Source organism: Scyliorhinus torazame, chromosome 18 (genome assembly GCF_047496885.1).
Source record: "Scyliorhinus torazame isolate Kashiwa2021f chromosome 18, sScyTor2.1, whole genome shotgun sequence".
NCBI lineage: Eukaryota > Metazoa > Chordata > Chondrichthyes > Carcharhiniformes > Scyliorhinidae > Scyliorhinus > Scyliorhinus torazame.
Window position 1 is genome coordinate 76593305 of NC_092724.1, and position 14287 is coordinate 76607591.

At 47.8% G+C, this 14287-nt stretch overlaps 1 protein-coding gene across 1 annotated transcript in view; it reads right to left on the bottom strand.

Moving 5' to 3' along the window:
- Positions 1-14287, bottom strand: part of LOC140395321 (unconventional myosin-XVB-like) — a 344508-nt gene that overhangs the window by 307058 nt on the left and 23163 nt on the right. The window contains exon 3 of the mRNA XM_072482943.1: positions 11982-12085. Within this exon, the coding sequence (XP_072339044.1) occupies positions 11982-12085 (104 nt within the window). The remainder of the gene's footprint in view (positions 1-11981; positions 12086-14287) is intronic.

A 14287-nucleotide genomic window follows, 5' to 3' on the forward strand; every position in this document is an offset into this window, starting at 1 on the left:
TCCTCACCTTCACCAGGATAGAGGAATACCTGCTGGAATGGGGGAAAGATCATCAGTTCTCGATTCACTAAGGCCCACAGTCAAATAGCATCTTGATACTTGTGGTTGAGCCTCAGATGTGGAGGATTAGCGACTTGGTGAGTTTGTGAGAATAACTAGGTTAAATTCCTGCATCTTTGGAGAAAATAGTGGCGAAGTGGAATATTACGAAGATTAGGAGCAGCTTCACCCTCTGTCAAACTGGAACACTGCACATTAATACAAGATTGGCCGAGTGGTGGACAGTGTAGAGGATAGCTATAATCTCCAAAAGGATATAGATGGGTTGGTGGAGTGTGCCATAAAGTGGCAAATTGAATTTAACACAGAGAAGTATGAGGTCATGCAATTAGGGTGGTCAAACAGTTATAGGGAGTACACAATAAATGGGAATATACTAAGAGGGGTAGATGAAGTGAGAGATCTTGGCGTTCCGGTACACAGGTCCCGAAAGGCAACAGTTCATGGTTATAAAGAAATAATATGGAATGCTCTCCTTCATTGGCAGGGGTTTAGAATATAAAAGTAAGGATATAATGTTGGAACTGTAGAAAACACTGGTGGGGCCACAACTTGTCACCACATTACAGGAAGGACGTAACTGCTCTGAAGAAAGTGCAGAAGATGTTTCCAAGAATGTTGTCAGGGCTAGAAAAGTGTAGCTATGAGGAGAGATTGGACTGATTGGGGTAATTTTCCTTGGAACAAATATGGCTGAGGGGTGACCTAATTGAGGTGTACAAAATTATGTGGGAAAGAGATAGGGTGGACAGGATCAATTTTTTTCCAGAACCAGGGGATATAGATTCAAGATTAGTGGCAGAAGGATTAGAGGGGTCATGAGGAAGAACTGTTTTTATGCAGAGGGTAGTGGGGTCTGGAATTCGCTGCCCAAATTGGTGGTGGAGGCAGAGACCCTAAATTCTTTTAAAAGGTACCTGGATCTGCACTTTAAGCGTTGTGAGCTACAGACCTATGGACCGGGTGCAGGAGGGTGGGATTCGAAAGGCACCTGGTGATGTGTTGGGTGTTCTGGATCACAAAGAGGTCACCAACACTGGAAGTGGTGCAACTCTATTTTATTATAAGGTTAACTATATTAACATACTTGAACTGTGGGTAAATGCAATACCAGCTTTAACTGTTGACCCTTGCCTAGTCCTAATCAGGTGATGCACTCAGCACATGGTGAATGTCTGTGTTGCAGGCTGTGAGCTCTGTGCTCCGAGCTGGCTGCTACTAGAATGAGCGGGAACTCTCCTGTCCCCCGTCTTTATAGTGCTTGTGCTCTCACTGGTGATTGGCTGCGGTGTTGTGTATGCTGATTGGTCCCACTGCATGTCCATCAGTGTGTGTGTGTGTGTCTGCACCATAATATACTGGTGTATATTATGACACCTGGGTGTCCTCGGCTGGGATGGACAAATTGGGTTAAATGGCCTTCTTCTCTGCTGTACCTTTTCTATAGTTCATTGCTTCTAAGGTATGGGACAATACGAAAAATAGCCACAAATGTTTGACCATTATAACAGGAAGTCCTGACACTGACTCTATACTTTACAATGACTGTCTAGGTGCTGCTAGACCCTCACCATTCATTCCCTAGATTTGGACCGTGGTCATGAGGGAAACAATGTACTAACAGCTAACAGTAACTGAACAAAATCTTGAATGTGTAATTTATACTTCATAATTGACCAAGATTTATCTGTTGATTCATGTTTAACTTATGTTGATTCTGTGTTACATAAGAACATAAGAACTAGGAGCAGGAGTAGGCCATCTGGCCCCTCGAGCCTGCTCCGCCATTCAATGAGATCATGGCTGATTTTTTGCGGACTCAGCTCCACTTCCGGCCCGAACACCATAACCCTTAATCCCTTTATTCTTCAAAAAAACTATCTTTATCTTAAAAACACTCAATGAAGGAGCCTCAACTGCTCCACTGGGCAAGGAATTCCATAGATTCTCAACCCTTTGGGTGAAGAAGTTCCTCCTAAGCTCAGTCCTAAATCTACTTCCCATTATTTTGACGCCATGCCCCCTAGTTCTGCTTTCACTCGCCAATGGAAACAACCTGCCCACACCCATCCTATTTTTCCCTTCATAATTTTATATGTTTCTATAATATCCCCCTGCATCCTTCTAAATTCCAACAAGTACAGTCCCAGTCTCCCTCTCCTCGTAATCCAACCCCTTCAGCTCTGGGATTAAGCAAGTGAATCTCCTCTGCACACGCTCCAGCGCCAGTACATCCTTTCTCAGGTAAGGAGATCAAAACTGAACACAATACTCCAAGTGTGACCTCACTAACACCTTCTCCAATTGCAGCATAACCTCCCCAGCCTCAAAACTCCATCCCTCTAGCAATGAAGGACAAAATTCCATTTGCCTTCTTAATCACCTGTTGTGTTGCACCTGTAAACCAACTTTTGCGACTCATGCACTAGCACACCCAGGCCTCTCTGCACAGCGGCATGTTTTAATATTTTATCATTTAAATAATAATCCCTTTTGCTATTATTCCTACCAAAATGGATAACCTCACATTTGCCAACATTGTATTCCATCTGCTAGACCCTAGTCCATACACTTAACCTATCCAAATCCCTCTGCAGACTTCCGGTATGCTCTGCACATTTTGCTTTACCACTCATCTTAGTGTCGTCTGCAAACTTGGACACTTGGTCCCCAACTCCAAATCATCCATGTAAATTGTGAACAATTGTCGGCCCAACACTGAACCCTGAGGGACACCACTAGCTACTGATTGCCAACCAGAGAAACACGCATTAATCCCCACTCTTTGCTTTCTATTAATTAACCAATCCTCTATCCATGCTGCTACTTTACCCTTAATGCCATGCATCTTTATCTTATGCAGCAATCTTGTGTGTGGCACCTTGTCAAAAGCTTTCTGGAAATCCAGATATACCACATCCATTGGCTTCCCGTTATCTACCGCACTGTTAATGCCCTCAAAAAATTCCACTAAATTAGTTAGGCACGACCTGCCCTTTATGAATCCATGCTGCGTCTGACCAATGGGACAATTTCCATCCATATGTCTCGCTATTTCTTCCTTGATGATAGATTCCAGCAACTTCCCTACTACCGAAGTCAAGCTAACTGGCCTATAATTACCCGCTTTCTGCCTACCGCCTTTTTAAAACAGTGGTGTCACTTTGGCTAATTTCTAATCCGCCGGGACCACCCCAGAGTCTAGTGAATTTTGGTAAATTATCACTAGTGCATTTGAAATTTCGCTAGCCATCTCTTTTAGCACTCTGGGATGCATTCCATCAGGGCCAGGAGACTTGTCTACCTTTAGCCCCAATAGCTTGCCCAACACTACTTCCTTAGTGATAACAATCATCTCAGGGTCCTCAGCTGTCATAGCCTCATTTACATCAGTCACTGGCAAGTTTTTTGTGTCTTCCACTGTGAAGACCGACCCAAAAAACCTGTTCAGTTCCTCGCCCATTTCCTCATCTCCCATTATTAAATCTCCCTTCTCATCCACTAAAGGACCAATATTGACCTTAGCCACTCTTTTTTGTTTTATATATTTGTCGAAACGTTTACTGTCTGTTTTTATATTCTGAGCAAGTTTACTCTCATAATCTATCTTACTCATCTTTATAGCTTTTTTAGTAGCTTTCTGTTGCCCCCTAAAGATTTCCCAGTCCTCTAGTCTCCCACTAATCTTTGCCACTTTGTATGCTTTATCCTTCAATTTGATACTCTCCCTGATTACCTTAGATATCCACAATCGCTTTTCCCTCTTTCTACTGTCCTTCCTTTTTGTTGGTATAAACCTTTGCTGAGCACTGGGAAAAATTGCTTGGAAGGTTCTCCACTCTTCCTGTGTTCTAGAGTATGAGTGGAGGCTAAGGTAGGATTTAGCATTTGCTTTGTTTAATGCTTGTACGGAAACCAGACTGCAGCTTTAAACCATGGATATTTGTAGTGCCGTGCTTTTAATACATAACAGCCTTACATAAATATTCAATAAAAAACAAGACATAACAGGGATCATAACAACTAAGATCATCACAACATCTATTAGTGACAGTAAGGCTCGAAGGGCCAGATGGCCTACTCCTGCTCCTAGTTCTTATGTTGTTCCCCGTGTCCTGTACCTGTTACTGATTACCGACAGTCTCTGTGTCCTGTACATGTTACTGGTTACTAACAGTGCCCGTGTCATGTACCTGTTACTGATGACTGACAGTCCCTGTGTCCAGTACCTGTTACTGGTTACTGACAGTCCCCATGTCCTGTACCTGTTACTGGTTACTGACAGTCCCCGTGTCCTGTACCTGTTACTGATTACTGACAGTCCCTGTGTCCAGTACCTGTTACCGGTTACTGACAGTCCCCGTGTCCTGTACCTGTTACTGATGACTAGCAGTCAATGTGTCCTGTACCTGTAACTGACAGTTCCCGTGTTCGATACCTGTTACTAATTACTGGCAGTCTATCTGCCCTGTACCTGTTACTGATGACTGATAGTCTATGTGTCCTGTACCTGGTTTACTGATTACTGACAGTCCCTGTGTCCTGTACCTGTTACTGATTTATGACAGTTTCTGTGTCCTGTCCCTGTTACTGATTTCTGACAGTTTCTGTGTCCTGTACCTATTACCGATTACTGACAGTCCCCGTGTACTGAATCTGTTACAGGTTACTGACAGTCTCTGTGTCCTGTACCTGTTACAGATTACTGACAGTCTCTGTGTCCTGTACCTGTTACTGATTACTGACAGTCCCAAGTCATGTACCTCTTACTGATTACTGAGAGTCCCCTTGTCCTGTACTTGTTACTGATTACTGACAGTCCTCATGTTCTGTACCTGTTACTGATTACTGAAAGTTCCCGTGTTCTGTACCTGTTACTGATTACTGACAGTCCCCGTGTTCTGTACCTGTTACTGATTACTGACAGTCCCCATGTTCTGTACCTGTTACTGATTACTGACAGTCCCCATGTTCTGTACCGGTTACTGATTAGTGACAGTCCCCGTGTTTTGTACCTGTTACTGATTACTGACAGTCCCCGTGTTCTGTACCTTGTCATGATATTCAAACACACACATCATGATGGACACACTAACAGGCAAATCAGAGTACACAACACCACAACCAATCACAGACAAGAACACCAACCACATAAAAAAGCACGAGCACGACACCTGGAGGTCAGTAGGTCTGGGGAGAAGGGAACAGAAAGAGCTGATGAAACACCACAAGCAGGGAGCCCCCCACGTGCAGAGTGCAAAGACCAAGTTGTAAATAGTGAGTTTAAATAAAGAAGTGTTGTACCATATGCAACTGTGTTGGCTCATCTGTGTGTCAGAACACCCAACACCACATGGTACAGGAGTGGATCGATACCTGCCTACTAACCTGCCATTCTGGACATGGACCACACCGGCAAACCGCAGCCGATGCAAGTCACGGGGAACCTAGGCACCAACTGGAAGCTCTACAGGCAGCGATTTGACCTGTACATCCGTGCCACCGAAAAACAGAATGCCTCGGATGATTCGAAGATTGCAATGCTCCTCTTCTACGCAGGCCCCCACCCGAACGATGTCTTTAATTCACTGGTGTTCGAAGAAGGCGAAAACCAGGCCAAATATGACACGGTCATCCTCAAAATGGACCAGCACTTTCAAACTGAAGTAAACAAAACTTTTGAAAGATACATCTTTCAGCAACGCCTGCAAGGTAAGGAGGAGCTTTTTCAACCCTTTTTGACGCACCTCCGGATTCTAGCGCAGTCCTGCGGTTACGGCACCACTACAGAGTCCATGATCAGGGACCAGATTGTTTTTGGCGTTGCCTCTAGTGGCCTACGCCAGCAGCTTCTTAAAATAAAGAGCCTCACCTTAGCGTCTGCTGTGGAAGCCTGTGTCCTCCATGAAAATGCTACCTGCCGTTTTGCCCGATTTCAGGCGTCCGAGTTGGCACGGAGGGGGTCCCCAGCCGTCGAATCGGCAAGCCAGGCCGCCCACGACGTTGAACGCATCCAGGCCGTCGATTTCTTCCCGCCCCACGGCCCGGACGACAGCGGCCGCTTCCCGCGCTTTTCGCGGTCTCCCGCGCAGGTGCGCGCCAAAAATAACGGCCACAACGAGGGACGCACTGCGCAGGCGCGCCCACCGCAAGATCGCACTGCGCATGCGCAGTGGCGCAACGAACGCCGTGACGTCATGACGTGCAGAAATTGTGGAGGTCTACACTTAAAAGGGCAATGTCCTGCAAAATACCGACAGTGCAACAGATGTGCCATGATAGGCCACTACGCAGCCCGCTGTCGTGCGGCTCAACCCATGGATCCGGCGCATCCTCGACAACCTCGCACACGAGTCAGGACCGTCCAGCCCACGCATCAAGACTTCCAATTAAGTGATGCAGATGACCAGGATGACTTCCGAGTTGCCGTCATTGATGTCAACAAGGTCAATGCCATCAATCCAGACGATGAGTGGTGTGCCACCCTGACGGTCAACCGATCGCGCGTCGCCTTCCGTCTGGACACCGGCGCATCCGCCAACCTGATTGCTTACTCTGCAGTCCAGGCCATGAAGGTCAAACCACCCATCACACCATCCCGGCTTAAGATGGTTGACTATAACGGGAACGTTATCCCGTCCATAGGATCTTGCCAGCTACAGGTGACTCACAAGAGGTACACGGCCACACTCCCCTTCGAAGTTGTGGGCTCATCAAAGGACTCGTTACTGGGCGCACAAGCGTGTAAGGTCCTTCACCTGGTACAGCGCATCATGTCTCTCTCTCCAGATGAGATATCCGACTTCCCGGATGCTGAGTTCCACGCGAATCTCCATTCCCTCCTCGCTCACAACCAGGAGGTTTTTGAAGGCATGGGGACATTGCCACACACGTACAAGATTCGACTCAGACCGGACGCCATCCCTGTCGTTCACGCACCTCGCAGGGTTCCTGCGCCTCTCAAAGACCGCCTCAAGGCACAACTGCAGATTCTTCAGGACCAAGGGGTCCTATCCAAGGTCACGGAGCCCACGCCATGGGTCAGCTCCATGGTCTGTGTAAAGAAGCCCTCTGGCGAGCTCCGTATATGTATAGATCCAAAAGATCTGAACAACAACATCATGCGGGAACACTATCCCATCCCGAAACGAGAAGACCTCACCAGCGAGATGGCGCGAGCCAACATATTCACTAAATTGGATGCGTCCAAAGGATTCTGGCAGATCAAACTGGACCCGGCCAGCCGAAGACTATGCACATTCAACACCCCTTTTGGCAGATTCTGCTACAACCGGATGCCATTCGGCATCATTTCGGCATCTGAAGTATTCCACCGCATTATGGAACAGATGATGGAAGGCATCGAAGGGGTACGTGTATATGTGGACGATATCATCATTTGGTCCACCACTCCGCAGGAACACATGCATCGTCTGCGACGTGTCTTCACCCGCATACGGCAAAATGGCCTGCGTCTCAACCGTGCGAAGTGTGCTTTCGGCCAGACGGAGCTGAAATTCCTCGGGGACCACATCTCAAGGTCCGGGGTCCGTCCCGATGCAGACAAGGTTAGCGCCATCACAGCCATGCCACGACCGGCTGACAAGAAGGCTGTCTTAAGATTCCTCGGCATGGTCAACTTCCTTGGGAAGTTCATTCCCAACCTGGCTTCTCATACAACAAACATGCGCCATCTCGTAAAAAAATCGACGGAATTCAACTGGCACCAGTCGCATCAGCGGGAATGGGAGGAGCTCAAGCACAAACTGGTCACGGCACCAGTGCTGGCCTTCTTTGACACGACTCGCCCTACAAAGATCTCAACAGACGCCAGCCAATCTGGTATTGGAGCGGTACTCCTCCAAAAAGACAGCACGTCATCATGGGCCCCGGTTGCGTATGCCTCACGAGCCATGACCCCTACCGAACAGCGCTACGCGCAAATCGAAAAAGAATGCCTGGGCTTGTTAACTGGACTGGACAAGTTCCACGACTATGTGTATGGCCTGCCACGATTCACGGTCGAAACTGACCACCGCCCCCTGGTCAACATCATTAACAAAGACCTGAACGACATGACTCCTCGCCTCCAGCGCATCTTACTCAAACTCAGGAGGTACGATTTTGAACTGATCTACACTCCGGGGAAGGAACTCATCGTGGCGGACACTCTTTCCCGAGCAGTGAGCACACCACCAGATGCAGAGGGGTTCGTGCGTCAAATTGAGGCACACGTGACTCTGACAGCAGCAAATATGCCAGCTGATGATCCTAGTCTGGCCCACATACGCGCAGAGACGGCGACTGACGCTCTGCTGCAGCGAGTGATGCGCCACATGACGGAAGGGTGGCTAAAAGGGCAGTGCCCCCAGTTTTATAATGTGCGAGATGATCTCACCAATATAGACGGGGTCCTTATGAAATCGCATAGGATCGTCATTCCACACAGTGTGCGCCAGATGATTCTTCGTCAACTACACGAAGGCCACTTGGGCGTCGAAAAATGCAGACGAAGGGCCCGGGAGGCGGTATATTGGCCGGGTATTAATGAAGACATAGCCAACATGGTGCTCAACTGCACAACCTGTCAGAGGTTTCAGCCAGCGCAACCTCCGGAAACACTTCTACCACACGAGATGGTGACGTCCCCCTGGGCGAAGGTGGGTGTTGACCTATTTCACGCGCTCGGCAGAGATTACATTGTTATTATAGACTACTTCTCAAACTACCCGGAAGTCATGCCTCTCCATGATCTGACGTCGTCCGCAGTCATTGGGGCCTGCAAGGAAACGTTTGCTCGCCATGGCATTCCAAGGACTGTCATGTCAGACAATGGACCTTGTTTTGCCAGCCGTGAATGGTCGTCCTTTGCCGCAGCATATGGTTTCACTCATGTGACATCCAGCCCTCTGCATCCACAATCGAACGGGAAGGCTGAAAAGGGTGTCCACATCGCAAAGCGGCTCCTGTGCAAGGCGGCTGATGCCGGATCGGACTTTAACCTTGCCTTGCTGGCCTATCGATCGGCCCCGTTATCCACGGGCCTCTCGCCAGCGCAGCTACTAATGGGTCGCTCCCTCAGGACGACGGTACCTTCCGTCCTGGCACCGACAACAGACCATGAGGCGGTTCTTCGGAACATGCAACTGCAGCGTGATCGCCAGAAAGGGCGGTACGACACACGAGCGACGGACCTGCCCCCCCTGTCCTCCGGAGACAAAGTACGCGTCCATCAACCGTATGGTGGCTGGTCAGCACCGGCCGAAGTCCTCCGACAAGTGGCTCCCCGCTCGTTCCTGGTTCGCATGCCGGATGGTTCCGTGCGTCGCCGCAATCGGCGCGCCCTTCGCCGACTTCCACGCTCACAGCCACACAACACGCCAGATCCTCAACAGGCTTCCGAGGATGACTTTGTGGAGCTGCCGCACATCACGCCCTTTCCATCGCCACCCATGGCCATGCCTGCACAGCAGCCGGTGGTTCTTGATCCACCCTTAAGGCGGTCAACCCGAATTCGTCGCAAACCCATTAGAATGGACTTATAATACAGTTCATATGCTTAATAAGTTGGACAATTTTACATGATAACCTGTTGTTGTTTATCGTTCCAGATGTCGTCTGACTGGGCAACTGATCAAATTTTTTTTTTCTTCTTCTCTCGTTCGCATTTCTGTTATGTTATGGTACAACTGGATTCATGTGACGCACTCGACATCGCCCCATGTACATAGTTCCGTCATAGACACATGCTGCACACGACACACACACACTCTTAGATGCACTCACGTCACGATCATATTTATTACCACGTAGGCACATATCTTTGTAAAAAGGGGGGATGTCATGATATTCAAACACACACATCATGATGGACACACTAACAGGCAAATCAGAGTACACAACACCACAACCAATCACAGACAAGAACACCAACCACATAAAAAAGCACGAGCACGACACCTGGAGGTCAGTAGGTCTGGGGAGAAGGGAACAGAAAGAGCTGATGAAACACCACAAGCAGGGAGCCCCCCACGTGCAGAGTGCAAAGACCAAGTTGTAAATAGTGAGTTTAAATAAAGAAGTGTTGTACCATATGCAACTGTGTTGGCTCATCTGTGTGTCAGAACACCCAACACCACATACCTGTTACTGAAAGTCCCCGTGTTCTGTACCTGTTGCTGATTACTGAAAGTCGCCGTGTTTTGTAGCTGTTACTGATTACTGAAAGTCCCCATGTTCTGTACCTGTTACTGATTACTGACAGTCCCGTGTTCTGTACCTGTTGCTGATTACTGAGAGTCCCCTTGTTCTGTACCTGTTGCTGATTACTGACAGTCCCCGTGTTTTGTTCCTGTTGCTGATTACTGACAGTCCCCGTGTTCTGTACCTGTTACTGATTACTGAAAGTCCCCATTTTCTGTACCTGTTGCTGATTACTGACAGTCCCCGTGTTCTGTACCTGTTTCTGATTACTGACAGTCCCCGTGTCCTGTACCTGTTACTGATTACTGAGAGTCCCCTTGTTTTGTACCTGTTACTGATTACTTAAAGTCCCCATGTTCTGTACCTGTTACTGATTACTAAAAGTCCCCATGTTCTGTACCTGTTACTGATTACTGACAGTCCCCATGTTCTGTACCTGTTACTGATTACTGAAAGTCCCCATGTTCTGTACCTGTTACTGATTAGTGACAGTCCCCGTGTTTTGTACCTGTTACTGATTACTGACAGTCCCCGTGTTCTGTACCTGTTACTGAAAGTCCCCGTGTTCTGTACCTGTTGCTGATTACTGACAGTCCCCGTGTTCTGTACCTGTTACTGATTACTGACAGTCCCCATGTTCTGTACCTGTTCCTGATTACTGACAATCCCCGTGTTCTGTACCTGTTACTGATTATTGACAGTCTGTGTCCTGTACCTGTTAATGATTACTGACAGTCCCCATGTTCTGTACCTGTTACTGATTACTGACAGTCCCCGTGTCCTGCACCTGTTACTGATTACTGACAGTCCCCGTGTTCTGTACCTGTTACTGATTACTGAAAGTCCCCATGTTCTGTACCTGTTGCTGATTACTGACAGTCCCCATGTTCTGTACCTGTTACTGATTACTGAAAGTCCCCATGTCCTATACCTGTTGTTGATTACTGACTGTCCCCGTGTTCTGTACCTGTTACTGATTACTGAAAGTCCCCATGTTCTGTATCTGTTCCTGATTACTGACAATCCCCGTGTTCTGTACCTGTTGCTGATTACTGACAGTCCCCATGTACTGTACCTGTTACTGATTACTGAAAGTCCCCATGTTCTGTACCTGTTGCTGATTACTGACAGTCCCCGTGTTCTGTACCTGTTGCTGATTACAGACAGTCCCCGTGTTCTGTACCTGTTGCTGATTACTGACAGTCCCCGTGTTCTGTACCTGTTGCTGATTACTGAAAGTCCCCATGTCCTGTACCTGTTACTGATTACTGACAGTCCCCGTGTCCTATACCTGTTACTGATTACTGAGAGTCCCCGTGTTCTGTACCTGTTGCTGATTACTGACAGTCCCCATGTACTGTACCTGTTACTGATTACTGAAAGTCCCCATGTTCTGTACCTGTTGCTGATTACTGACAGTCCCCGTGTTCTGTACCTGTTGCTGATTACTGACAGTCCCCGTGTTCTGTTCCTGTTGCTGATTACTGAAAGTCCCCATGTTCTGTACCTGTTACTGATTACTGACAGTCCCCGTGTTCTGTACCTGTTACTGATTACTGAATGTCCCCCTGTTCTGTACCTGTTACTGACAGTCCCCATGTTCTGTACCTGTTACTGATTACTGACAGTCCCCATGTTCTGTACCTGTTACTGATTACTGAAAGCCCCCGTCAGATTGCTTTGTGACTGATTACTATCAAAGTTTGGGCATTCTGTACCTCTTTGCGCAGATAGAGTTTCCAAGGTATGTTTATGTACGAAAAGTATACACTGGCTGTCCTCCTGTAAAGATGTGTATTGATATTCTCATCTTGTAGGAACACTGTTAAGATAAAGAGAAGAAAAAAAACGATATTTAAGGCATTTTTCATTATCTTTCAATGTTCCAAACTGTCACATAACTCATGATGCACAAAATGAAATAATGTTACTGTAGTGGTGTAAGAAAATGCAGATCCAACCAATGGAGCAGCAGGTCCGGGAAACAGCAACGATGCATGATTCCCATTTAATATATTTTCACAGTGAGGATGATATCATCAAAACCAGGAGAATTCTGCTGCTGTTCTTGAGAATGGGCAGGCCAGACTGGGCCTTGGTTTAAAGGCTTATGTTCAGGGAATCAGTTTCAACAGTGCGGGGATGCATCAGCACTTAACTGAAGTGTCAGCCTAGACTATGTGCTGAAGTCCTGGAATGAAGCTTAAACCACAACCATTTACCTCAGCGGTTTGAGCAAGGTGTGACTGGTTGTTGCCCAGAGCTGCAGCTTCAGACTTTCCAACAACAAGGCTCTCACAAAATGAATACTGGAGTCAATCACAAAGGCACCTACAGAGACAGCCCTGCCACTCTCTGGCGGTGGTACACCACCCTGTGCTAAACAGGGGCTGTTTAGCACAGGGCTAAATCACTGGCTTTGAAAGCAGACCAAGGCAGGCCAGCAGCACGGTTCGATTCCCGTAACAGCCTCCCCGAACAGGCGCTGGAATGTGGCGACTAGGGGCTTTTCACAGTAACTTCATTTGAAGCCTACTTGTGACAATAAGCAATTTTCATTTCATTTCATTTTCATTTCATTTCATTTCACGCCTACAGAGACAACCCTGCCACTCTCTGGCGGTGGTACACACCTACAGAGACAGCCCTGCCACCCTCTGGAGATGGTACACACCTACAGAGACAGCCCTGCCACTCTCTGGAGATGGTACACACCTACAGAGACAGCCCTGTCACTCTCTGGAGATGGTACACACCTACAGAGAAAGCCCTGCCACTCTCTGGAGATGGTACACACCTACCAAGACAGCCCTGCCACCCTCTGGAGATGGTACACACCTACAGAGACAGCCCTGCAACTCTCTGGAGATGGTACACACCTACAGAGACGGCCCTGCCACTCTCTGGAGATGGTACACACCTACAGAGACAGCCCTGCCACCCTCTGGAGATGGTACACACCTACAGAGACAGCCCTGCCATCCTCTGGAGATGGTACACACCTACAGAGACAACCCTGTCACTCTCTGGAGATGGTACACACCTCCAGAAACAGCCCTGCCACTCTCTGGAGATGGTACACAGATACAGAGACAGCCTTGCCACTCTCTGGAGATGGTACACACCTACAGAGGCAGCCCTGCCACTCTCTAGAGATGGTACACACCTACAGAGACAGCTCTGCCACCCTCTGGAGATGGTACACACCTACAGAGACAGCCCTGCCACTCTCTGGAGATGGTACACACCTACAGAGACAGCCCTGCCACCCTCTGGAGATGGTACACACCTACAGAGATAGCCCTGCCACTCTCTGAAGATCGTACAATGTGAAACAAATTTATTCTCCAAGGTAAACTGTACAGATTTGTTCATTAGTGTTAAGGCAAGAACTCGTTTTATTCTTTAATGGGATTTGGGTGTCACTGACAGGTTCTGCACTTATTGTCCGTCCCTAATTGATGAACAAGAAACATTGGCCTTGCCAGCGATATTCCCATTCGAAGAAAGATTATTTAAAAAGTGGTGGTGAGCTATCTTCTTGAACCGCTGCAGTCTGTGTTGGGAAGGGAGTTCAGGGTTTTGATCCAACAACAGTGAATGAACAGTGATATAGTTCGAAGTCAGAATGGTGTGTGGTTGGAGGGGAACTGGCAGGTAATGGTGTTCCTATGTGTCTGGTCCTCTTGTCCTTGGTTGAGGTGGTAGAAGGTGATGTCGAGGGAAGTTTAGCGAGTTGCTGTGGTACATCTTGTAGATGGTGCATACTGCTGCCACTGTGTGTCGGTGTGGAGGCGGTGAATGTTTAAGGTAAATGCCCGATACAAGATCGCACTGAGAGAAGATCATGAATGGGAGCATGAATTCATAAGGTATGTCCCTGATAAGGTCTGGTACCCCCTCACGTAGTATGTTGAATTCAATAAATTAATTTAAAAAAACAGAAATTGAAAGCGAATTCAGGGATGCTGCCATGAGACTATCATCAATTGTCATATAAACATCTGGTTCACCCAGGATTGGC